General features: G+C 47.1%; 1 protein-coding gene across 1 annotated transcript in view; it reads left to right on the top strand.

The window, feature by feature from the left end:
* The window catches only part of LOC124789146, an 892,841-nt gene that overhangs the window by 143,527 nt on the left and 721,757 nt on the right, over positions 1-27,557 (top strand). The window contains exon 3 of the mRNA XM_047256440.1: positions 17,204-17,241. Within this exon, the coding sequence (XP_047112396.1) occupies positions 17,204-17,241 (38 nt within the window). The remainder of the gene's footprint in view (positions 1-17,203; positions 17,242-27,557) is intronic.

Below are 27,557 nucleotides of genomic sequence, written 5' to 3'. Positions count from 1 at the left end.
GACGAGTAACAGGAAGATGTTCTGGACATCATTTGACACTGCTGACACCCTCGGACTTGTCAACCCTTCTCTAAGGACATTGTCGGTTGCATCCACATTGAACGTTAAAAGCACTCCTTTGGAGTGCAGTGCGACCACAATTTTTGCTCTCTTGTACTGGTTGGAACCACGAGGGACCATCCAAAACCATACGACCGTGGTACGAAGCAGCAGAAGGTAATTATGGTTTTTTAACCCTCATGTCTCCGCCCACCTGTGGCGTGATCACACGGGAGTGCAGTGTAGTAATAATAATTGATAATTATCAAATAAATATTTAATTAAAAGCAAATCTATTAATTGAAAAGTAAAATGAACCTAAATATTTCACACGCACACACACGCCACTTTCTTAGTCTCTGTAATAAAAATTATTTTTGTCAGAAAATGCACACGATATTATGAACTACGTAAAAAAAATCACTTCACTCCTTAGTTAATTCTACTCTTTTTTACCTTCTTTATTGTTTGAAGTGAAGGTCGGTAGACTGGTCTCGTGCTGAAAAACGTTTAATTTGGGTTTCTATAATCTCATGGAAATTACTGCCTTCTCGCCTCGCGAGAAAATTCAGGATAGCTTAATTTAATTTCGTGGGTATCGCATAGGCAACGTAAGAAAAAATGTAGTAAAGCAAAATCTGTAACATTTTAAATTGGAGATTGATGATCGTCACTATGAAATGAAAGCAGAAACGCCAAATTCAACTATTATTATGTAACAAAAGAAGCTGTTTATACAGACGTCTCACATCTCGTGCATAAATCTCACAGTTTTGGACATAACAAAGAATTTTTGCCTATTTTCCGGCGAAATACGTAAAAATTACAATACTCTTAGCCCGACTCAGGAGCGAAAGAAAAAAAGTATTCATAGTAAAGTCATATCAGTAACTGCAATTGGCGATAATAATGCCACAAGTAAACAAATTTCTAACAGGAATACAATTTCAGTTCATTAGAAGAAAACAGAAGAAAATAAAGAGCCTGATAGCGTAAGATGCTGTCGAAAACGCATGCGACTAAAGAAGAGAAAGAAAAGACGAGCGCGCATTCTTATATAGAACAAAATACAAATGACAATGCTACGCCACTCTCATTATCCTAGGCGTACATATTCGCTGACTTGCAGCGCAGACCCACGCACCTTTGTCGAGCACCTTAGAAATGTACCTGTCAGCAATGTGGACACCAAATCAGACTGACGGCTGCGCTAGCGCCTGAGGGTTAGGCAACCCTGTCGGCACCCTTGGGTACACTTTGCCTGCCTTCAGGCGCTAGAGTAGCTGCCAGGCTGACTTGGTGTCGAAGTTTGTGACAGGTATATTTTTAACGTGCTGAATAAAAGTGTGTGTACGGCAGTTAGGGTGTTGCCGAAGTGGTAGATCTTAGGGACCAGGAGGGTTGAAAAAGCAGAAGTATTCTTTACTGTTTCGGATCACATTCAAATTTTGTTGAATGCTTTTGAACGGACGCTAGCGGTTTCAGCCTGTGCAAGAAGGCAAAAGTTGCGGTCACACTGCACTCCAAAGGGGCGCTTGCACGTTCGGTGAGGGTGTAACCGCACATTGTCCTCAGAGAACGGTTGATAAAGGATCGCGCTGTGAACAGTCATTTTCTACGGCGAAACGCCCCAGGGAAAGGGGTCGTTTCATCGACGACTTTAACGCCTCCTCGTGAGACCTCTTCGTTTCGTGGCGGTGTGTCTCATAAGGTTTTACTCGGCCACCTATGAGAAAACCGCGCGATTTCAACGCTAGGTGTCGCGGTTCTGACCTCCATCGCAGAGGCGTCAAAAGGATGTAAGATTTTCTGTGACGACCTTCCTAATCGTGTGACACGTCCAATGTGTCGTTGGACAGAATTGTGGTGAAATTTGGTGCCAGTGTGACTCACCTTACAGCTCACATGATTTTCCGAGAATCGTTTTTTTTTTTTTTTTTTTATGTGCGTGTGTCGCAAAGGGCGACAATTACAGGATTTCGAAAAAGTGATCGTTTGATTTTGTTGCGCAATGTACTGTAGATGCTTTTCAGTTATTACTAACGTTGATCAGAGTTAGAAGCGTGGTGGTGTTCTTACAGTCATTACGAAAGTCAGTGGTTTGTGTTCTGTGAGATACTGCAACCTCTAGAGATCGGGTTAACATTGTCTGCAGTGGACAGGCAGGTAACTAAAATCTGATGGACTAGAGAGCAGGCTCAACGGCCAAACACTAGACTTGAGCAGCTCTTCTCTGAAGAAGACGAGCTGTGGGCGTGCGCTTTACCGTTGTCAGTCCCCTGCCGCTCTTCCTCGGAAGAGCCCGAGAGTCCGCTTTGAGAGGTGGCTGTCAGTGAGCGACTTGCTTGCCGGTCGGGCTGCAGACGCACTGTTCATTACGGGGGTCCGGTCCGGCGCGGCCAGCGGAAACATTCAATTAAGCGCTGCGAGGGCGTGAGCGGCGAATGCGTTCGGTTGTTTCTCTCGCCTGCAGCACCCAGCTCCCCGCCCTGTCGCTACTGCTCTACCGCTTTCGTGTGTTCCACTGTCCGCAGCGTTCAACACGTAGCCCAAAGGCCGCACGTATAGGCCACCTGGAGAGCGAACACTCAAAACGAAATGCAGAATGTCAGAACTCCGACGAACAGTGAAAATTAAGCGGACAAGTGAGTCGAGCACCTAGCCCCAAGAGTCTATCGGTCATTCGGACGGTGCATATATTTTACGAATACCTAATAGTACAGAGATCTCTCACTGTTCGGCTCGAAAATCATGCAAACAGGAGGTACTTCGAAATAAGGAACAAATGGTCATAAATGAGTATTAAGAGCAGTCCGAACGCTTGAATAAGCCACCCTTTCGTAAACTGCTTATGTTTCGTAACAAATATTCGCTGCAAAGACGTCCCCCGTTAGTTGGAAAAGAGAAGGATTCATTTTGTACAGGAAGTTGCAGACATGCACATTATTTATGGCGCTGCGAAACATGGTGTCCTAAAAGCCGAACTTGAGTACTAAAAAATGTTTCACAAGAGTAGTCACTCTGGAAGGAATTTATCGCCGTGGACAGAACCTTCGATAAAATTTGTCGTTCAAATCACGAGAGCCGACCAGGCATTCAGCAAATTACCGCGCGATACAATTTGAGGAGCTCGAGTTGGATCGTGTGGGAGAAGATGCGTCAGTAGGCACCCGTGAAATTCTCCGCGATGTGCACACTTGGAAGAATGCAGTGTCGTCAATACTGACAGAGCAACATTTAAACCCCTGCTGTAACCAACTTGTGCAACCATTGGGGCTCAAAATAATCTAACCCTAGAGTTTAGTTCTGGCGTTCGTTACTTTGAACACTTACTGTGAGTTGAAGATGCTGCTAATGGTATAAATTGTTCATGTCAGTAAGAAAACGTAATACTCATTTCCGACCACTGGTTCCTTACCTCAAAATCTTCAGCTTAGGATCTGCCAACATCTGTAAAACTAAAACCACGAAAGGCTTGGGACACCTGTACGTTAATTTCATTCATGGTAATCTTTTTTTTTTCAGTAAAGCCTGCAAATGTGTCGACATAAATAATAAAACACTGCAGCAGCTACAATTTTTTGATGTATAGCATAGCGGGTTTCCAAGATTTGTTCTCATTAGCAAGTGTAAATATTTCGATAGTTATTTTACGTGATGTTTGTGTGAATATTGTTCCGTTTTTCTTGCAATGCAGTCGTATCGTGTGGGCTTAATGTACTCCTTCATTCTGCAAAAATTCACACCCAAGCAAACCATCACTCAAACTGTACAATGAACGAGCCACAGTACCTTAAACCCACAAAACACGACTGCGCAAACATCAAATAAAATAGCTATATAAATATTTTCTCTTGATAACGAGAATAGTCCGGCCCCGGTAGCTGAGTGGTCAGCGTGACAGATTGTCAATCCCAAGGGCCCGGGTTCGATTCCCGGCTGGGTCGGAGATTTTCGCCGCTCAGGGACTGGGTGTTGTGTTGTCCTAATCATCATCATTTCATCCCCATCGACGCGCAAGTCGCCGAAGTGGCGACAAATCGAAAGACTTGCACCCGGCGAACATTTATGACGAGAATACACTCTTGAAACGCGTCTTGCTACGCATGATGCAGTGTTGTATTGTTTAGATCACGCGTACGTTATCAGAGACATACGTTTCGCGAAGTGTTGCCTTGCATCTGTTACTATATCTGTGGGAATTAGCATGTGGAATAGCAGATGTAGGAGACATGTAGTAAGAATTAGTGCGAGCTAGATAAGCCTCAAACACTTCCGAGGTAGTCAGTAATGGTTCAAATGTTTCTGAGCACTATGGGACTTAACATCTGAGGTGATCAGTCCCCTAGAACTATTTAAACCTAACTAACCTAAGTACATCACACACATCCATGCCCGAGGCAGGATTCGAACCTGCGACCGTAGCAGTCGCGCGGTTCCAGACTGAAGCGCCTAGAACCGCTCGGCCACAACGGCCGGGTAATGTTTTGCTGGTTCGCATCCCTATGGGTCCATGTAGTTAGTGTTTTACTAAAACGTGAGAATGGTGAAATAATTTTTATCTTATGTGGAGAACTGTTGTAAATTCGCATCGTACTATTCGTAATGGAACTTTTACAAGCCGACGTCCTTATTGACTGCACGTGGTAGTATCGTTTTTGTTTTACACCGTGTTCATGGATATTGAAAATTTTATTTATGTATACTGTAGACAGAACAATAGGACTGGCATATGTACAAGGGAGGAAATGTATGTTAAGAGAGTCTTACGCCCGTCCATTTGGTAAACAGTGTGATTTGCGAACCGGATACAGCCGACAGCTGTCCCTGGAGCGCGCTAGATAGCGTACACCACATTAAGACACACGCACCGTGTGTACGAGTCGCATCGTTTCTGAGCGTTCAGCAGCATGTAGAACTAGACACACTGAACGTCGGCGTTGGGGAGCACGGTCCGTGTAATGACGGCTTAATACGTGGTACAACGGGAGGTACCCTCTGCCGTACACTTCACAGTGGTTTGCAGGATGTGGCTGTAGACGTCATACACCGGTTCCCGTGAGATCACCGAAGTTAAGCGCTGTCGGGCGTGGCCGGCACTTGGATGGGTGACCATCCAGGCCGCCATGCGCCGTTGCCATTTTTCGGGTTGCACTCAGCCTCGTGATGCCAATTGAGGAGCTACTCGACCGAATACTAGCGGCTTCGGTCAAGAAAACCATCCTAACGACCGGGAGAGCGGTGTGCTGCCCCCGACGCCCCTCCTATCCGCATCCTCCACTGAGGATGACACGGCGGTCGGATGGCCCCGGTAGGCCACTCGTGGCCTGAAGACGGAGTGGCTGTAGACGTCGGTAAGATGAGCTGCTGCCGATCTGCAAAATGGAGGTATTTGTTTAGAAGTAAGCGCGGGCCGGGTGCGGGCACAGTGAGCAGGCGCTACGTTGCCACGTGATCGGCGAGTGACGGCAGACACGTTGCGAGAGCGGCGCGGCGCGGTCACGCCGCGTTTCCACACGCGCGGTCGCGGAACGTGGCCGAACCTGCCGGCGGCGGCGGCCTTGGCGCCGGCTGCACGCCTGCCCCAGATTTGGCAGTCCGGCGCAGGACGCGTAGCGCCCCGGGGTGTCCCGCGGAAACACGCCACTGCGTGCCGTGTCTTCCTGCTGCAGACGCGGCGCAGCGCACATCTCGGCCGCGCCACGCACACCTCCTGGAATGCGCTGGCGCAACCGCTGGTCGTTACGTCACACAGGTGGGCGCTGGGCCGCGGTAGCTGTCGTCCAGGCGGCGCTGCCGTCACTGCCTCCTATCTTTCTTTTCACGTTTACGGGTTTCCCCTTTCAGATTTTCGCAAACGAACGGTAGACGGCGCTATTGACATGTAACAAACCATCCACCGCGTGGTTATAATTGAAGTGTAGCTACTCGCGGAGGTGCGGTGTGGGATGTAATTATTGCAGCGAAACTTGGTAGTTATTCTAATGCCGATTCACGCTGGGAGAAAAAAAAAAAAAAAAAAATAGTCCCAGTTCTGGCCATCAGGTGCAAATCTGGCTCTGTACACAGTTTGTATGACCGTATGACATCCACGTTGGCATTTGACAATCCATAACCTGAGTGAACAGTATGGCTATGGAGAAGAGAGACCTTGCTTTCTTACTGAAACCATTTTATGTAAACGGAGCAATTGCAGTGCTGCAATGGCGGAATATCGCCAACTGAAAGGTCTGAGCAAATGCCGGATGTCGTTAAATGGTTTAAAAATCATTGGAATGACATTCGAAGTTTGGTGTGCACCTAGACTACTGGCCATTAAAATTGCTACACCACGAAGATGACGTGCTACAAACGCGAAATTTAACCGACAGGAAGAAGATGCTGTGATATGCAAATGATTAGCTTTTCAGAGCATTCACACAAGGTTGGCGCCGGTGGCGACACCTACAACGTGCTGACATGAGGAAAGTTTCCAGCCGATTTCTTATACACAAACAGCAGTTGACCGGCGTTCCCTGGTGAAACGTTGTTGTGATGCCTCTTGTAAGGAGTAGAAATGCCTACCATCACGTTTCCGACTTTGATAAAGGTCGGATTGTAGCCTATCGCGACACTGCTGCTCGCGTTGGTCGAGATCCAATGACTGTTAGCAGAATATGGAATCGGTGGGCTCAGGAGGGTAATACGGAACGCCGTGCTGGATCCCAACGGCCTCGTATCACTAGCAGTCGAGATGACAGCCATCTTATCCGCATGGCTGTAACGGATCGTGCAGCCACGTCTCGATCCCTGAGTCAACAGATGGGGACGTTCGTAAGACGACAACCATCTGCACGAACAGTTCGATGACGTTTGCAGCAGCACGGACTATCAGCTCGGAGACCATGGCTGCGGTTACCCTTGACGCTGGATCACAGACAGGAGCGCCTGCGATGGTGTACTCAACGACGAACTTGGGTGCACGAATGGCAAAACGTCATTTTTTCCGATGAATCCAGGTATTTGTTTACAGCATAATGATGGTCGCATCCGTGTTTGGCACCATCGCAGTGAAAACACATTGGGAGCGTGTATTCGTCATCACCATACTGGCGTATCACCCGGCGTGATGGTAGGAGGTGCCATTGGTTACACGTCTCGGTCACCTCTTGTTCCCATTGACGGCACTTTGAACAGTGGACGTTACATTTCAGATGTGTCACGACCCGTTGCTCTGCCCTTCATTCTATCCCTGCGAAACCCTACATTCCAGTAGGATAATCCACGACCGCATGTTGCATGTCCTGTACGGGCCTTTCTGGATACAGAAAATGTTCGATGCTGCCCTCGCCAGCACATTCTGCAGATCTCTCACCAACTGAAAACGTCTGGTCAATGGTGGCCGAGCAACTGGCTCGTCACAATACGCCAGTCACTACTCTTGATGAACTGTGGTATCATGTGGAAGCTGCATGGGCAGCTGTACCTGTACACGCCGTCCAAGCTCTGTTTGACTCAATGCCCAGGCGTATCAAGGCCGTTGTTACGGCCAGAGGTGGTTGTTCTGTACTAATTTCTCAGGATCTATACACCGGAATTGGTGAAAATGTAATCACTTGTCAGTTCCAGTATATTTGTCCAATGAATACCCGTTTATCATCTGCATTTCTTCTTGGTGTTGCAATTTTAATGGCCAGTAGTGTATTAAAAAATGCATCTCATCCCGGTGGAAGTCGTTGACGAGTTTGCTGCTGAGAAACTGACCGTGCAGTACGTGCCCCGGGTAGCGCTAGAGCTCGTGCAGTGCCACGAGGATTTTCCGCGCTATGATAAATAGCACGGAAAGTTATGCGATCTATTTTATACTGGTAGCCGTATAAGATCCAGACGGCGCAGCAATTGAAACCTCGCGGTCCGCAACAACGTTCTGAGTTTTCTCTCCGTTTCTGGCACGGATCGAAGTTGATGACACGTGTCCGGGCAATATTCCGTGGAGTGACGAGGCACATTTTAGAGTACAGGCTGCAGTGAATGCTCAGAACTGGTAAATTGCGTGTTGCGCACGAAGAGCCATTGCACTATGTTACCGTGTGATGTGGATTCACAAGTCGCTTTATTCTCCGTCCGTTCTTCTTTGGAAAGAAAACCCCCAGAGGGCCTGTCAGGTTTACCGCGATGTCTGCACGTTATAGAGACCCTCTTGTACAGCGTGCATTACCTGCTTTGGAAGAGGGCGTCCGTGAGGAAACCACTGTTTTCGTGCCATATGGGGCAACATCCCATGTCGCCAGTGAAATATCTGCCTAATGTAACGTTCCACGAAAGTGTTGTCCCTGCAAATTCACCTGCTTTGAATCCGTGTGACTTTTTGGTTCTGGGGAGATCTAAAGGAACGCATGTACCAGGGACACGCCTCGTCTCCACCTCATCTGAAGGCCAGTATACAGGTACACGTTTCTCAGATTCCACTATGACTGCTGCGAGCAAAAGTTGATCACGTAGTATTACGGGTGCAGCATCTTCCCGACGTCTCCGGTGCTCATGTTGAGCAAATTGTGTCACTGGCGGTTAATAATTAAATCAACATTGTCCCTTTCTCACGTGTTTAACCTTCTCTGCTCACATCCCATTCCTAATCTATTACACATGGAAACATTTCTATACCTCTTTTTTGCGTTGACAGCGTCAGATTTGCACCCGGTGGTCAAAACTGGAACTAATTTTTTCAAACGTAAATAGGTTCGAATAACGCATTAGCATACCTACAAAATTGCAGCCTGTCGAGCAGGCGCGCTATGTAGGCCATCTCGCAGCGAAACGAAGAAAATGTTGTGAGATCGTCAACAGCTGTGGATTAATGGTAGTTCTGTGTATGGTTCAAAATGGCTCTGAACACTATGGGACTCAACTGCTGTGGTCATCAGTCCCCTAGAACTTAGAACTACTTAAACCTAACTAACCTAAGGACATCACACACATCCATGCCCGAGGCAGGATTCGAACCTGCGACCGTAGCAGTCGCACGGTTCCTGACTGCGCGCCTAGAACCGCGAGACCACCGCGGCCGGCTAGTTCTGTGTATATTTGGACATTACAGAATATGTTAGTCGTGAACGGGCGAGCTTGCCAAACGTCTGCGCCAGGTGCGCACTTGGGGCTGCTGAACTGTAATAGTTGTGGATTAAGACCAATTTCACATTCGTTGAAAGAACATCCATTATAGTACAGCGGCCATACTGAGTTTCAGAGCAATGAGCAACTCAAAATGAACTGTGAAGTTGTGTGAGTGAATTGCGTTGTGACTGAGAGTCAGCCAACGTAGTGACATTTTTATTTGACCTTAAAGAGCAATAAATGAAATATTCGTTTAAACTGCACAGTTTCTTAATGTAGAATGATTATTGAAAATTACAAAGGTGAGACAGGGCACGCATAACTAGGCACACGGTTACTACCTCTCATATTAGTGCTAAATTTGAATTGGGAGTAAGTCTACCCACCAGTCCTGTCAGAAACCATAAATTCCGATGCCAAATAATTAGGACGGCAGACTAATCAGAACAAACATTTAATAATCAATGCTGAGGGAGGTTCACAATTCCTCACTTGAATCTGGTTTTTGAAAATTTGTAAGTAGACTTTCTCATGCTGCTTTGCGTCTATCTTGAAGCGACCGCCAGTTCAGTTTTTCGGATATATCCATGGCGATACCCCGTGGGTCAAACGAACCTATGACTGCTTGTGCTGTCCTTCTTTGTATACAATCAATATACCCCGTTACTCCTGTTTGGTACGAATCTCACACACTTGACTAGTAGTCTGAGATGGGTAGCAGTCTACTCGTAGACCTGTTTAATTTCGTAGAGCCTGCCAATAAAAATGTCTGTCACTAACTTCAATTATTAGTATAAGTCAGTCTCACAAAAAAGTAAAAATACAAAAGAGCCATAGCTAAAAATGTTATTTCTCAAAGAGAACGAGCGCCGTGTCCGGATTCGAACCGACGTGGTGATCATTGTACTGCTGTCCACGTTTAAAATTATGTTTAGCTTATGCTGTACATGCGATTTTGGATGTTTTTCGTCGTGGTCAAAGTTCCCTGGAGTGGTAGTGCGCGTATTGCAAAAAACGAAGTAAGGAAAGGTGTAGTTTTCTGATGACTGGGTGTTGTGTGATGTCCTTAGGTTAGTTAGGTTTAAGTAGTTCTAAGTTCTAGGGGACTGATGACCTCAGATGTTAAGTCCCATAGTGCTCAGAGCCTTTTGAACCATTTGTAGTTTCCTGAAACTGGACTTGCTGTAACAGAAAACTAAAACAACTCTGTAATATGTCTCAGTTAATTTTGTTTTAATCACATTGCATGTGCTACGCTATTTTATAACAAAGTTGAGTGCTGGGTAAGAACATATCACTCGTAATACTAAGCAAGAGTGAAAATTTTTATGAATTTTGAAATTGTAATCCAGCAATTTGTTTGCTGCAGTCAATGACAATGCCAGGAAAAACTATCGAATATATAGCTCATTCACCTAATTCAACGCCCAGCTACTTTTTTGTTCTCCTTTGCCAAACAAAACCTGTGTGGACAGCCTTTTATACTTAAATAAGCTGCTGAATCTTTCCATAACCACGTTTTTGAAGTACGAGCATCAGCTCAGAAAAGAAAGTTTCCAGATTTGGTTCGAATAAACGCAGACGTTTATAAATATTGAAGGCGAATATTTTGATGAACAAAAAACGAACTTGTGCCTAAGTAGTTTTTATTTCATAGCTTTTGTAAAAACTTGTGATGGACGCCTCTTCCTTCGACTGCCACGATGACGTGGCATGCGCAGTGTCGCTTGGCTCCCGAGGTGTGTGTGTGTGTGTGTGTGTGTGTGTGTGTGTCGGAGCAAGGGCTGCAGCGATCATCTATGCATCATGCTATTGAAGTTGCTGTGCATTATACAGTGCGTACATTATGCAACAAATTTAATAATTTTTAACATGTTTTACGTCCACTGGTGTGTGTGTGTGTGTGTGTGTGTGTGTGTGTGTGTGTGTGTGTGTAGGGTGGATAGAAGCGAACTTTACAGAATCGGTAGATGTGTCATTTTATAGCCTTTAAACCAAACAGCCTCTGGTTTGTGTCATATATTGCATCAGTACCCCATTCCACCACCAGGAGCGCCAGCGTAATGCACAGTTAAAATGGCTACTTTCACTGGTGTGGAGCGTGCTGTCTTCAGCGGTGAGTCAGCATTTTATGTCAGTGGCATGCTGAACACCCACAACTGCAGACTATGGAGCAGCGAAAATCCACACCCAACCCTGAAACATGCTCGTGGCAGCCCCAAGTTAATGTGTTTATGCCCTTAGCAAATTGAAAGTGTACCGTCCTCCCTTCTTCGTGGAGAAAACTGTCACTGATACGGTGTGTCTGGATTGCTTGAACACTTTTTAATTCCGCAGATCGAAGGAGATGGCCGAGATGGGTGGTTTACTACCAACAAGACGGTGCACCACCTAATTTGCCCACGGAATTTCTAGGTTTCGTCGATAATGGCTTCGCAGGTCGATGGATTGGTCGTGAAGGGCCAGTGGCATGGCCACATCGCTCCCCAGACTTGACACCACTGAATTTCTTTCTCCCTGGTTTCATTAAGGACCGTGTGAATGTTCCTTCCCTACCAAACAGTTTAGCCGACCTGAAAAATCGAAACTACGCTGCCGTTGCACAAGTTACGCCCGATTTTGCAACGACTGTGTTTTCAGCTGGTTAACCGTGAAAACATAACAGACAGAGCTACTTTCGCATGTGTAAACCGAGCGAGGTGGCGCAGTGGTTAGCACACTAGAGTCGCATTCGGGAGGACGACGGTTCAATCCCCCGTCTAGCCATCCTGATTTAGGTTTTCCGTGATTCCCCTAAATCGCTCCAGGAAAATGCCGGTATGGTTCCTTTGAAAGGGCACGGCCGACTTCCTTCCCCGTCCTTCCCTAATCCGATGAGACCAATGACCACGCTGTCTGGTCTCCTCCCCCAAAACAACCCAACCCAACATACAGCGTACAGCGCATGTATAACCATATATTACATATGGACTCATCGACTATATAAGATTTAATTTTCCGATTTAATTCTGTACGATCCGTCGTCTGAATTGGTTATTTACCAAAGTGAGCAAAATAAATACAGTTTATTTCCTCACTCAATACAAGAATGGAGCCGTCCAGAAAAATCGCTAATTTTAGGAGTATATACTACTCGCTAACCACTGTCAAGCGGCTTGCGGGCTGTACATGTACATTTAGGTGGTATGGCGACCCGATGTGCAGGCGGTCGCGTGTCATGAGGGGCGTGTCCGCCCCACGAGCTGCTGCTCGCAAAATACGCTGCAGTCAGCAGCTGACGCGGCACGCGTACAGACAGCCGTGCCGCCGCTCACACCGGAAATGTTTACGCCCACACAGCGCTTCCGATACTTCCGCAAGCCTCAAGACTCGCAACCTGCCCATGCCGCTATTCAGAGCGACCGCCTGTACTACGATATAGAGTTGACGTCGAAACAGTATGCGCCCCCGGAGTAAGTGTCCTTAACCTTATACGCTGTCACCAGTCTCCTGTATTCTAAACTCTTGGAAAGTAGAACAGGTGGCTGGTATTCGTGATGTGGTCTCGTGTACCTCATCTACATTTATACTCCGCAAGCCACCCAACGGTGTGTGGCGGAGGGCACTTTAGGTGCCACTGTCATTACCTCCCTTTCCTGTTCCAGTCGCGTATGGTTCGCGGGAAGAACGACTGCCGGAAAGCCTCCGTGCGCGCTCGAATCTCTCTAATTTTACATTCGTGATCTTCTCGGGAGGTATAAGTAGGGGGAAGCAATATATTCGATACCTCATCCAGAAACGCACCCTCTCGAAACCTGGACAGCAAGCTACACCGCGATGCAGAGCGCCTCTCTTGCAGAGTCTGCCACTTGAGTTTGCTAAACATCTCCGTAACGCTATCACGCTTACCAAATAACCCTGTGACGAAACGCGCCGCTCTTCTTTGGATCTTCTCTATCTCCTCTGTCAACTCGACCTGGTACGGATCCCACACTGATGAGCAATACTCAAGTATAGGTCGAACGAGTGTTTTGTAAGCCACCTCCTTTGTTGATGGACTACATGTTCTAAGGACTCTCCCAATGAATCTCAACCTGGTACCCGCCTTACCAACAATTAATTTTATATGAGCATTCCACTTCAAATCGTTCCGTACGCATACTCCCAGATATTTTGCAGAAGTAACTGCTACCAGTGTTTGTTCCGTTACCATATAATCATACAATAGAGGACCCTTCTTTCTATGTATTCGCAATACATTACATTTGTCTATGTTAAGGGTCAGTTGCCACTCCCTGCACCAAGTGCCTATCCGCTGCTGATCTTCCTGCATTTCGCAACAATTTTCTAATGCTGCAACTTCTCTGTATACTACAGCATCATCCGCGAAAAGCCGCTTCCGACACTATTTACTAGGTCATTTATATAGATTGTGAAAAGCAATGGTCCCATAACACTCCCCTGTGGCACGCCAGAGGTTACTTTAACGTCTGTAGACGTCTCTCCATTGATAACAACATGCTGTGTTCTGTTTGCTAAAAACTCTTCAATCCAGCCACACAGCTGGTCTGATATTCCGTAGGCTCTTACTTTGTTTATCAGGCGACAGTGCGGAACTGTATCAAACGCCTTCCGGAAGTCAAGGAAAATGGCATCTACATCTGAGCCTGTATCTAATATTTTCTGGGTCTCATGAACAAATAAAGCGAGTTGGGTCTCACACGATCGCTGTTTCCGGAATCCATGTTGATTCCTACAGAGTGGATTCTGGGTTTCCAGAAATGATATGATACGCGAGCAAAAAACTGTTTATAAGAAGTGGGGGTCCGCCCCCGGTAGCTGAGTGGTCAGCGCGACAGAATGTCAATCCTAAGGGCCCGGGTTCGATTCCCGGCTGGGTCGGAGATTTTCTCCGCTCTGGGACTGGGTGTTGTGTTGTTCTAATCATCATCATTTCATCCCCATCGACGCGCAAGTCGCCGAAGTGGCTTCAAATCGAAAGATTTGCCCCTGGCGAACGGTCTACCCGACCGGAGGCCCTTGTCACACGACTGCATAAGAAGGGGAAAAAATCGATGCACAGAACACCAGGTCACAACGACATCGTGTATTGCAGGGTCCTAGAAAATATTCTAAGCTCGAATACTGTGATTTTCTTGCAGGAAAAAGCGTCTCCCAGTCAACCATTTCACCTTATGATTAAATGGTTCAAATGGCTCTGAGCACTATGGGACTCAAATTCTGAGGTCATCAGTCCCCTAGAACTTAGAACTACTCAAACCTAACTAACCTAAGGACATCACACACATCCATGCCCGAGGCAGGACTCGAACCTGCGACCGTAGCGGTCACGCGGTTCCAAACTGAAGCGCTTAGAACCGCACGGCCACCCCGGCCGGTTATGATTAAATGGAAGGAGATAAGGGGAGAAAGGAAAGGAAAGGATTAGATTAGTGATGTCAGCTGCATCGAGACATACGCGGAATCAGCGGCGACGAGTGAAAATGTGTGATGGACCGGGATTTGAACCCGGGAGCTCCTGCTTGCTTGGCAGTTAGATTAACCACTGCGCCACAGCGTTTATCGCAACTGCACAGACTATCTCGGCACGGCTCATGGCCGACCCACATTCCCACCGAGTGCCATCTGTCTGCAGGTCTATTTCCTCCATGCTCGCTGCTCTGAGATTCCCACAGGAGGTAGGACGTACTTGTGCATCCGCGCTGAGGAAGTTGGATATATTGCTTTTCGAGGCATATCAGTTATATGATTGCGTGGTGTCTGTTAGTTCGGATACGTCCAAAAGAACAGACACCAATCATTTATATAGTATTATTCACACACGATAGCAAGTGCAAGTTGACGAGAGATTCCGTCTCCCTGCAAGGCGTTCTACACTGTACGAAATAGTCGCCTGATAACCATCATGCCTAGAAAAAGCTTAAGACAATGCAATATGGTGGAAGATCTTGATAATGCACGGAATACAGATCCACACTGCAGGGAAAGAGGGGTAATATGCAATGTATACAGGAACCTAGAAGTCATAATAAGAATGGCAGAGCAAGGATGCAAGGCAGGTGTCTCTACTGTTCAACTTACTTACCGGAAAATGTCGAGTTCTGATGTGGGATTAATATTCAGTTCTAGAGTGGGATTAATATTCAGACTGAAAGAGTGTCAATTATAAATTTCGTTGATTACGTTGATATCCTACGTGAATGTGAAGAAGAATTACGGTCGCAGGTTCGAATCCTGCCTCGGGCATGGATGTGTGAGATGTCCTTAGGTTAGTTAGGTTTAAGTAGTTCTAAGTTCTAGGCGACTGATGACCTCAGAAGTTAAGTCGAATAATGCTCAGAGCCATTTGCACCAAGAATTACGGGACCTGATGAATTGAATGAAATGTCTGCTGTACACAGAATGTGGATTGAGAGTAAATCCAAAGAAGACGAGAGAATTTACGAGAAGGATAAATAACATTACTGACAAGCTTAACATCATAGTCGGAGATTAAATAGTAAGCGAGATGACGAGATTTTGCCACCTTGGTAGCGAAATAACGAGTGATGGACGAAGCAACGAGTACTAGTGAAGCATATAAACAGAGACAAAGAGGACATTCTTCGCCATCATGAGTCTACCAGCCTTAATTTAATAAAGTAATTTCTGAGAATGTTCGTGTGAAACAGAGAAGTGTATGGAACGGAATAACTGGATGTGGAAAAACCGGAAAGAAGAAAATTGAAACGTTTGAGTTGTGATGTTACAAAAGGATGCGGAAAATGATAAGGGGTAGTCAAATGAAAACGATACGGAAGGGAAAAAAAGCGAGTAAACTGCTCATTATTTCAGAAGTAACCGCTATGACTGTTAATACAAGGGTAATCCGAGAAGTAAGGTCTCCTATTTTTGTATAAGTACATACACCTGTTTATTTCTACAATGGTTTACATCAGTTTACAGCTTGAACATCTAGCTATTTTTTTCGACATAATCACTATTTCTGTCAATGCATTTTTATAGACGCTGTGGCAGTTTTTGTATGCCCATGTCATACCAGCTCGCCGCCATGCTGTTCAGAAAGTTATGAACCTCTTCTTTCACGTCGCCGTCGGAGCTGAATCGCTTTCCGGCCAAATGTTCTTTTAGCCTAGGGAACAGGTGATAGTCACTGGACGCCAAGTCAGGAGTAGAGGGTGGGTGGGTGATTATGTTCCAATGAAACTGTTGCAGGAGAGCAACGGTTTGCCGAGCGATGTGTGGGCGAGCGTAGTCATGGAGAATGTGTACACCCTTGCTCAACATTCCTCTTCTCCGGTTCTGAATTGCCTGTTTGAGTTTTTTTCAGAGTCTCACAGTACCTGTCAGCATTAATTATGGTCTCAGCGATTCAGCTCCGACGACGAGGTGGAAGAAGAGGTTCATAGCTTTCTGAACATCATGGCGGCGAGCTGGTATGACATGGGCGTACAAAAACTGCCACAGCGTCTACAAAAATGCGTCGACAGAAATGGTGATTATGTCGAAAAATAGCGAAATGTTCAAGCTGTAAACTGATGTAAACCATTAGAAATAAATAGGTGTATGCACTTATAAAAAAAATAGGAGACCTTACTTTTCGGATTACCCTTGTACATTATCCCACTGTGAGACAAGACAGTCAGTGCCTGAATATTTACCTCCGGCACGGACCTCGGTTACTCATTGCGGACCCATATACTTTCATCGTGTAATAGGATCCTGGCACCGTCCTTAGCTCTGTCTTGTACACAGACAGTAAGAAAGCGCAACAGCAATCTATATCCGACTGCAGAGAGCCGCGTAGAAGGCAGCGATCGTGTGTGATCGATTCGGCCCCGGCTTCCACTGCGTAGTATTTCTCCCTCCCTGCCATCTCCTTCTCGCGTTCCTGCCCCTCTGTCCCCCTTCTGCTCACCGCGCACCAGCTAATTACGCGACACTTGCGCGCTTGTCCCCGCTTCTCCTCTTTAACTTGTCTCACCTGTCTTCTAGCTGTCGCTGGGACGCTGATGCAGTGCTGCAGCCGTGTCCTTCACATCGCCTGACTGATTGTTCTCTTTTGTTACAGGTGTGTGTTCTGGCGAGGCGTCGTCGCGCAGGCTCAAGGTAACACCGCGACAGCTGCCTGCCTACTTCTTTGGCGTCTACAGTCACCTTCCATCATCTGAAAATTATTTCTCTCATCACAAGTGCACTTCGCCTGTACTGCCGGGAGCAAACTACTATATATCACTCTGCAGCGAAGTGTGCGCTGATATGATACTTCCTGGCAGATTAAAACTGTGTGCCGGACCGAGACTCGAACTCGGGATCGAGTTCGAGTCTCGGTCCGGCACACAGTTCTAATCTGCCAGGAAGTTTCAAACTACTATATAGTTCACTGAAGAAAGAACCAGACACACGTTTTGAATGAATGACTAGTTGTGAGCCGGGCCCATCGTCAGATAGTAGCGAGAATTTCGACAAATTCCACATTTTTGTCCCGTAATATAAGCGGCGATTAAAAAGTTTCCGTTCGAAGGCCGTACAGTTCAAAATTGGTACGCCAATCAGGCGTATCGTCGTAGTAAACAATCATCCCATCGACCCACCAGCTTGCAAATACCCATCTAGTAAAACTCCACATTCCGCTGCGTGAATAACTTCGTAACTGCTGCGCATCGTCGACCGCCAGCAGTCGTGGACCGGTCAAGGCTTTTTTTAAAGGACTGAAAGTGTGATAATTGCATGGAGAGACATCAGGACTACAGGTAGGTGGACCGGTCAAGGCTTTTTTAAGGGACTGAAGGTGTGATAATTGCATGGGGAGACATTAGGACTACAGGCAGGTGGACCGGTCAAGGCTTTTTTTAAGGGACTGAAGGTGTGGTAATTGCATGGGGAGACATTAGGACTACAGGCGGATGGGCTGGTAAAGGCTTTTTTTAAGGGACTGAAGGTGTGATAATTGCATGGGGAGACATTAGGACTACAGGCGGGTGGACCGGTCAAGGCTTTTTTTAAGGGACTGAAGGTGTGATAAATGCATGGGGAGACATTAGGACCACAGGTGGGTGGACCGGTCAAGGCTTTCTTTAAGGGACTGAAGGTGTGATAATTGCATGGGGAGACATTAGGACTACAGGTGGGTGGACCAGTCAAGGCTTTTTTAAGGGACTGAAGGTGTGATAATTGCATGGGGAGACATTAGGACTACAGGCGGGTGGACTGGTCAAGGCTTTTTTTAAGGGACTGAAGGTGTGATAATTGCATGGGGAGACATTAGGACTACTGGTGGGTGGACCAGTCAAGGCTTTTTTAAGGGACTGAAGGTGTGATAATTGCATGGGGAGACATTAGGACTACAGGCGGGTGGACCAGTCAAGGCTTTTTTAAGGGAGTGAAGGTGTGATAATTGCATGGGGAGACATTAGGACTACAGGCGGGTGGACCGGTCAAGGCTTTTTTAAGGGACTGAAGGTGTGATAATTGCATGGGGAGACATTAGGACCACAGGCGGATGGGCTGGTCAAGGCTTTTCTTAAGGGACTGAAGGTGTGATAATTGCATGGGGAGACATTAGGACTACAGGCGGGTGGACCGGTCAAGGCTTTTTTAAGGGACTGAAGGTGTGATAATTGCATGGGGAGACATTAGGACTACAGGCGGATGGGCTGGTCAAGCCTTTTTTTAAGGGACTGAAGGTGTGATAATTGCATGGGGAGACATTAGGACTACAGGCGGGTGGACCGGTCAAGGCTTTTTTAAGGGACTGAAGGTGTGATAATTGCATGGGGAGACATTAGGACTACAGGCGGGTGGACCGGTCAAGGCTTTTTTAAGGGACTGAAGGTGTGATGATTGCATGGGGAGACATTAGGACTACAGACGGGTGGACCGGTCAAGGCTTTTTTAAGGGACTGAAGGTGTGATAATTGCATGGGGAGACATTAGGACTACAGGCGGATGGACCGGTCAAGGCTTTTTTAAGGGAGTGAAGGTGTGATAATTGCATGGGGAGACATTAGGACTACAGGCGGGTGGACCGGTCAAGGCTTTTTTAAGGGAGTGAAGGTGTGATAATTGCATGGGGAGACATTAGGACTACAGGCGGATGGGCTGGTCAAGGCTTTTTTTAAGGGACTGAAGGTGTGATAATTGCATGGGGAGACATTAGGACTACAGGCGGGTGGACCGGTCAAGGCTTTTTTAAGGGACTGAAGGTGTGATAATTGCATGGGGAGACATTAGGACTACAGGCGGGTGGACCGGTCAAGGCTTTTTTAAGGGACTGAAGGTGTGATAATTGCATGGGGAGACATTAGGACTACAGGCGGATGGGCTGGTCAAGGCTTTTTTTAAGGGACTGAAGGTGTGATAATTGCATGGGGAGACATTAGGACTACAGGCGGGTGGATCGGTCAAGGCTTTTTTAAGGGACTGAAGGTGTGATAATTGCATGGGGAGACATTAGGACTACAGGCGGGTGGACCGGTCAAGGCTTTTTTAAGGGACTGAAGGTGTGATAATTGCATGGGGAGACATTAGGACCACAGGTGGGTGGACCGGTCAAGGCTTTTTTAAGGGACTGAAGGTGTGATAATTGCATGGGGAGACATTAGGACTACTGGTGGGTGGACCAGTCAAGGCTTTTTTAAGGGACTGAAGGTGTGATAATTGCATGGGGAGACATTAGGACTACAGGCGGGTGGACCGGTCAAGGCTTTTTTAAGGGAGTGAAGGTGTGATAATTGCATGGGGAGACATTAGGACTACAGGCGGGTGGACCGGTCAAGGCTTTTTTAAGGGACTGAAGGTGTGATAATTGCATGGGGAGACATTAGGACTACAGGCGGATGGGCTGGTCAAGGCTTTTTTTAAGGGACTGAAGGTGTGATAATTGCATGGGGAGACATTAGGACTACAGGCGGGTGGACCGGTCAAGGCTTTTTTAAGGGAGTGAAGGTGTGATAATTGCATGGGGAGACATTAGGACTACAGGCGGATGGGCTGGTCAAGGCTTTTTTTAAGGGACTGAAGGTGTGATAATTGCATGGGGAGACATTAGGACTACAGGCGGGTGGACCGGTCAAGGCTTTTTTAAGGGAGTGAAGGTGTGATAATTGCATGGGGAGACATTAGGACTACAGGCGGATGGGCTGGTAAAGGCTTTTTTAAGGGAGTGAAGGTGTGATAATTGCATGGGGAGACATTAGGACTACAGGCGGGTGGACCGGTCAAGGCTTTTTTAAGGGACTGAAGGTGTGATAATTGCATGGGGAGACATTAGGACTACAGGCGGGTGGACCGGTCAAGGCTTTTTTAAGGGACTGAAGGTGTGATAATTGCATGGGGAGACATTAGGACTACAGGCGGATGGGCTGGTCAAGGCTTTTTTTAAGGGACTGAAGGTGTGATAATTGCATGGGGAGACATTAGGACTACAGGCGGGTGGACTGGTCAAGGCTTTTTTAAGGGAGTGAAGGTGTGATAATTGCATGGGGAGACATTAGGACTACAGGCCGGTGGACCGGTCAAGGCTTTTTTAAGGGACTGAAGGTGTGATAATTGCATGGGGAGACATTAGGACTACAGGCGGATGGGCTGGGCAAGGCTTTTTTTAAGGGACTGAAGGTGTGATGATTGCATGGGGAGACATTAGGACTACAGGCGGATGGGCTGGTCAAGGCTTTTTTTAAGGGACTGAAGGTGTGATAATTGCATGGGGAGACATTAGGACTACAGGCGGGTGGACCGGTCAAGGCTTTTTTAAGGGAGTGAAGGTGTGATAATTGCATGGGGAGACATTAGGACTACAGGCGGGTGGACCGGTCAAGGCTTTTTTAAGGGAGTGAAGGTGTGATAATTGCATGGGGAGACATTAGGACTACAGGCGGGTGGACCGGTCAAGGCTTTTTTTAAGGGACTGAAGGTGTGATAATTGCATGGGGAGACATTAGGACTACAGGCGGGTGGACCGGTCAAGGCTTTTTTAAGGGAGTGAAGGTGTGATAATTGCATGGGGAGACATTAGGACTACAGGCGGGTGGACCGGTCAAGGCTTTTTTAAGGGACTGAAGGTGTGATGATTGCATGGCGAGCCGTTAGGACTACAGGCGGGTGGACCGGTCAAGGCTTTTTTAAGGGAGTGAAGGTGTGATAATTGCATGGGGAGACATTAGGACTACAGGCGGGTGGACCGGTCAAGGCTTTTTTAAGGGAGTGAAGGTGTGATAATTGCATGGGGAGACATTAGGACTACAGGCGGGTGGACCGGTCAAGGCTTTTTTTAAGGGACTGAAGGTGTGATAATTGCATGGGGAGACATTAGGACTACAGGCGGGTGGACCGGTCAAGGCTTTTTTAAGGGAGTGAAGGTGTGATAATTGCATGGGGAGACATTAGGACTACAGGCGGGTGGACCGGTCAAGGCTTTTTGAAGGGAGTGAAGGTGTGATAATTGCATGGGGGGACATTAGGACTACAGGCGGGTGGACCGGTCAAGGCTTTTTTAAGGGACTGAAGGTGTGATGGTTGCATGGGGAGACATTAGGACTACAGGCGGATGGGCTGGTCAAGGCTTTTTTTAAGGGACCGAAGGTGTGATAATTGCATGGGGAGACATTAGGACTACAGGCGGGTGGACCGGTCAAGGCTTTTTTAAGGGAGTGAAGGTGTGATAATTGCATGGGGAGACATTAGGACTACACGCGGATGGGCTGGTCAAGGCTTTTTTTAAGGGACTGAAGGTGTGATAATTGCATGGGGAGACATTAGGACTACAGGCGGGTGGACCGGTCAAGGCTTTTTTAAGGGAGTGAAGGTGTGATAATTGCATGGGGAGACATTAGGACTACAGGCGGGTGGACCGGTCAAGGCTTTTTTAAGGGAGTGAAGGTGTGATAATTGCATGGGGAGACATTAGGACTACAGGCGGGTGGACCGGTCAAGGCTTTTTTTAAGGGACTGAAGGTGTGATAATTGCATGGGGAGACATTAGGACTACAGGCGGGTGGACCGGTCAAGGCTTTTTTAAGGGACTGAAGGTGTGATGATTGCATGGGGAGACATTAGGACTACAGGCGGATGGGCTGGTCAAGGCTTTTTTTAAGGGACTGAAGGTGTGATGATTGCATGGGGAGACATTAGGACTACAGGCGGATGGGCTGGTCAAGGCTTTTTTTAAGGGACTGAAGGTGTGATAATTGCATGGGGAGACATTAGGACTACAGGCGGGTGGACCGGTCAAGGCTTTTTTAAGGGAGTGAAGGTGTGATAATTGCATGGGGAGACATTAGGACTACAGGCGGGTGGACCGGTCAAGGCTTTTTTAAGGGAGTGAAGGTGTGATAATTGCATGGGGAGATATTAGGACTACAGGCGGGTGGACCGGTCAAGGCTTTTTTAAGGGAGTGAAGGTGTGATAATTGCATGGGGAGACATTAGGACTACAGGCGGGTGGACCGGTCAAGGCTTTTTTTAAGGGACTGAAGGTGTGATAATTGCATGGGGAGACATTAGGACTACGGGCGGGTGGACCGGTCAAGGCTTTTTTAAGGGAGTGAAGGTGTGATAATTGCATGGGGAGACATTAAGACTACAGGCGGGTGGACCGGTCAAGGCTTTTTTAAGGGACTGAAGGTGTGATGATTGCATGGGGAGACATTAGGACTACAGGCGGATGGGCTGGTCAAGGCTTTTTTTAAGGGACTGAAGGTGTGATGATTGCATGGGGAGACATTAGGACTACAGGCGGATGGGCTGGTCAAGGCTTTTTTTAAGGGACTGAAGGTGTGATAATTGCATGGGGAGACATTAGGACTACAGGCGGGTGGACCGGTCAAGGCTTTTTTAAGGGAGTGAAGGTGTGATAATTGCATGGGGGGACATTAGGACTACAGGCGGGTGGACCGGTCAAGGCTTTTTTAAGGGAGTGAAGGTGTGATGATTGCATGGGGAGACATTAGGACTACAGGCGGGTGGACCGGTCAAGGCTTTTTTAATGGAGTGAAGGTGTGATAATTGCATGGGGAGACATTAGGACTACAGGCGGGTGGACCGGTCAAGGCTTTTTTTAAGGGACTGAAGGTGTGATAATTGCATGGGGAGACATTAGGACTACAGGCGGGTGGACCGGTCAAGGCTTTTTTAAGGGAGTGAAGGTGTGATAATTGCATGGGGAGACATTAGGACTACAGGCGGGTGGACCGGTCAAGGCTTTTTTAATGGACTGAAGGTGTGATGATTGCATGGGGAGACGTTAGGACTACAGGCGGGTGGACCGGTCAAGGCTTTTTTTAAGGGACTGAAGGTGTGATAATTGCATGGGGAGACATTAGGACTACAGGCGGATGGGCTGGTCAAGGCTTTTTTTAAGGGACTGAAGGTGTGATAATTGCATGGGGAGACATTAGGACTACAGGCGGGTGGACCGGTCAAGGCTTTTTTAAGGGAGTGAAGGTGTGATAATTGCATGGGGAGACATTAGGACTACAGGCGGGTGGACCGGTCAAGGCTTTTTTAAGGGAGTGAAGGTGTGATAATTGCATGGGGAGACGTTAGGACTACAGGCGGGTGGACGGGTCAAGGCTTTTTTTAAGGGACTGAAGGTGTGATAATTGCATGGGGAGACATTAGGACTACAGGCGGATGGGCTGGTCAAGGCTTTTTTTAAGGGACTGAAGGTGTGATAATTGCATGGGGAGACATTAGGACTACAGGCGGGTGGACCGGTCAAGGCTTTTTTAAGGGAGTGAAGGTGTGATAATTGCATGGGGAGACATTAGGACTACAGGCGGGTGGACCGGTCAAGGCTTTTTTAAGGGACTGAAGGTGTGATAATTGCATGGGGAGACATTAGGACTACAGGCGGGTGGACCGGTCAAGGCTTTTTTAAGGGACTGAAGGTGTGATAATTGCGTGGGGAGACATTAGGACTACTGGTGGGTGGACCAGTCAAGGCTTTTTTAAGGGACTGAAGGTGTGATAATTGCATGGGGAGACATTAGGACTACAGGCGGGTGGACCGGTCAAGGCTTTTTTAAGGGAGTGAAGGTGTGATAATTGCATGGGGAGACGTTAGGACTACAGGCGGGTGGACCGGTCAAGGCTTTTTTTAAGGGACTGAAGGTGTGATAATTGCATGGGGAGACATTAGGACTACAGGCGGATGGGCTGGTCAAGGCTTTTTTTAAGGGACTGAAGGTGTGATAATTGCATGGGGAGACATTAGGACTACAGGCGGGTGGACCGGTCAAGGCTTTTTTTAAGGGACTGAAGGTGTGATAAATGCATGGGGAGACATTAGGACCACAGGTGGGTGGACCGGTCAAGGCTTTCTTTAAGGGACTGAAGGTGTGATAATTGCATGGGGAGACATTAGGACTACAGGTGGGTGGACCAGTCAAGGCTTTTTTAAGGGACTGAAGGTGTGATAATTGCATGGGGAGACATTAGGACTACAGGCGGGTGGACTGGTCAAGGCTTTTTTTAAGGGACTGAAGGTGTGATAATTGCATGGGGAGACATTAGGACTACTGGTGGGTGGACCAGTCAATGCTTTTTTAAGGGACTGAAGGTGTGATAATTGCATGGGGAGGCATTAGGACTACAGGCGGGTGGACCGGTCAAGGCTTATTTAAGGGAGTGAAGGTGTGATAATTGCATGGGGAGACATTAGGACTACAGGCGGGTGGACCGGTCAAGGCTTTTTTTAAGGGACTGAAGGTGTGATAATTGCATGGGGAGACATTAGGACTACTGGTGGGTGGACCAGTCAAGGCTTTTTTTAAGGGACTGAAGGTGTGATAATTGCATGGGGAGACATTAGGACTGCTGGTGGGTGGACCAGTCAAGGCTTTTTTAAGGGAGTGAAGGTGTGATAATTGCATGGGGAGGCATTAGGACTACAGGCGGGTGGACCGGTCAAGGCTTTTTTAAGGGAGTGAAGGTGTGATAATTGCATGGGGAGACATTAGGACTACAGGCGGGTGGACCGGTCAAGGCTTTTTTTAAGGGACTGAAGGTGTGATAATTGCATGGGGAGACATTAGGACTACTGGTGGGTGGACCAGTCAAGGCTTTTTTTAAGGGACTGAAGGTGTGATAATTGCATGGGGAGACATTAGGACTAGAGGCGTGTGCCCAAGTGTCTCCCACTTAAAATGGCGTGGTGGATGACTTTGTCCTCCCAGAGCGAATGGCATCTTGTGTCGAACCAGGAGCCACGCAGGGTAGCCGTGTGGTCTTGGGCGCCTTCTCACGGTTCGCGCGGCTCCCCCCGTCGGAGGTTTGAGTCCTCCCTCGGCATGGGGGTGTGTGATATCCTTTGCGTAAGTTAGTTTACGGTAGATTAAGTAGTGTGTAAGCCTAAGGACCAATGACCTCAGCAGTTTGGTCCCATAGGAACTTACCACAGCCGGCCTGTGTGGCTGAGCGGTTCTAGGCGCTACAGTCTGGAACCGCGCGACCGCTACGGTCGCAGGTTCGAATCCTGCCTCGGGCATGGATGTGTGTGATGTCCTTAGGTTAGTTAGGTTTAAGTAGTTCTAAGTTCTAGTGGACTGATGACCTCAGAAGTTGAGTCCCATAGTGCTCAGAGCCATTTGAACCATTTTTGAACTTACCACAAATTTCCAATTTTCGAACGGCAACCGCCACGGAACTTGGCGCACCACTCCACAATGGTGGTTTTCGACACACATGCTGTCCGGCACACATCCTTCATTTTCCGATGACTGTCTTAATAGTGTTCGTCCTTCGGTGGCCAAGAAAAAGTTAACAGCACATTGGTCCCATTTGGACGCATTTGTTACTAACGTTGCCATAGTCCGATAGTTCATAGAAAAATTTTGGAGTAGGAATTAAAATCCAGGAGAAGAAATAAAAACTTTTGCCAATGACACTGTAATTCTCTCAGGGACAGTAAGGGGCCTGGAAGAGCAGTTGAACCGAATGGACGGTATCTTGAACGGAGGATATAAGATGAACATCAACAACAGCAAAACGTAGATAATGGAATGTAGTCGAATTAAGTCAGGTGATGCTGAAGGAATTAGGTTAGGAAATGAGACACTTAAAGTAGTAAAGGTGTTTTGCTAATTGGGGAGCAAAATGACTGATGATGGTCGAAGTAGAGGGGACATGAAATGTAGACTGGCAGTGGCAAAGAAAGCGTTTGTGAACACAAATTTGTTAACATCGAGTATAGATTTAAGTGTCAGGAAGTCGTTTCTGAAAGTATTTGTATGGAGTGTGGCCATGTATGGATGTGAAACGTGGACGATGAATAGTTTAGACAAGAAGAGAATAGAAGCTTTCGAAATGTGGTGTTATAGAAGAATGCTGAAGATTAGATGGGTAGTTCACGTAACTAACGAGGAGGTACTGAGTAGTATTGGGGAGGAGAGGAATTTGGAGCACAAGCTGACTAAAAGAAGGGTCGGTTTGTAGGACACATTCTGAGGCATCAAGGGATCACCAATTCAATATTTGAGGGCACCGTGGAGGGTAAAAATCGTAGAGGGAGACCAAGAGATGAATACACTAAGCAGATTCAGAAGGATGTAGGTTGCAGAGATGAAGAAGCTTGCACAGGATAGAGTAGCATGGAGAGCTGCAGCAAAGCAGTCTCTGGACTAAACATGACAACAACAACAAAAACAACAGTTCACGTCTCCGATTTACTGCTTGCACGTAGGGAAGATGCGGATGCCACACTAATCCCTTGTCTACATGTTGCTGCTTATGTACCGGCATCGGAGTTGCGCTACGTTGTGTATTTGCTGCAGCAACGCCCTGAAACGTGAACTTCTTGATTGCCCGTTATACAGTATAACAGAATATTCGTTATTTTGTGGCATCATGATAAAATAACTGAATACTTCAATAACGTTGTTACAGTCTGTTTGTCACGCAGGTCATACTCCCCAGGTCTATAGAACTTATCTAACTAGCCCTTCATTCGCACTAATAGCCTGCTAACCGTCATGTAGCGTGTGGCGAAGAGTAGATTTTGTTCAACTAGCCTACGGGAATAAGAAAGGAAAGAGTCGTTCAATCAGCCGATATTTCGATGCATCTATACCTGCCTGTTCACTCTGCAATTGGCGCTTAATGCTTGGAGGATGGAACGAGTCACAACTTTCAAACTGTATCCATGCAGATACTGTTAAATAGATAATTAGTTTTCTGTGGTTATACAGGGTGACCCAAAAGTCCGTTATCATATGAAATTTGAATACTTCGCAGAATAATTCAAGTAGAGAGTTAAAAACTGATACATATGCTTGAAATGATACGGGGTTTTATTGAAACAAAAAAAAATGCACAAAATGATTAACAAGGGCGCTTCGTATGATACAAAAGCGTATGGTGAGAAATTGCCATCGGATATAGTCTTTTAGCATCCCTAATGAGATCGGACGATCGCAGTACGTTGCGAC

Source organism: Schistocerca piceifrons, chromosome 3 (assembly GCF_021461385.2).
Source record: "Schistocerca piceifrons isolate TAMUIC-IGC-003096 chromosome 3, iqSchPice1.1, whole genome shotgun sequence".
NCBI lineage: Eukaryota > Metazoa > Arthropoda > Insecta > Orthoptera > Acrididae > Schistocerca > Schistocerca piceifrons.
This window is presented reverse-complemented; position numbering and strand designations above follow the sequence as displayed.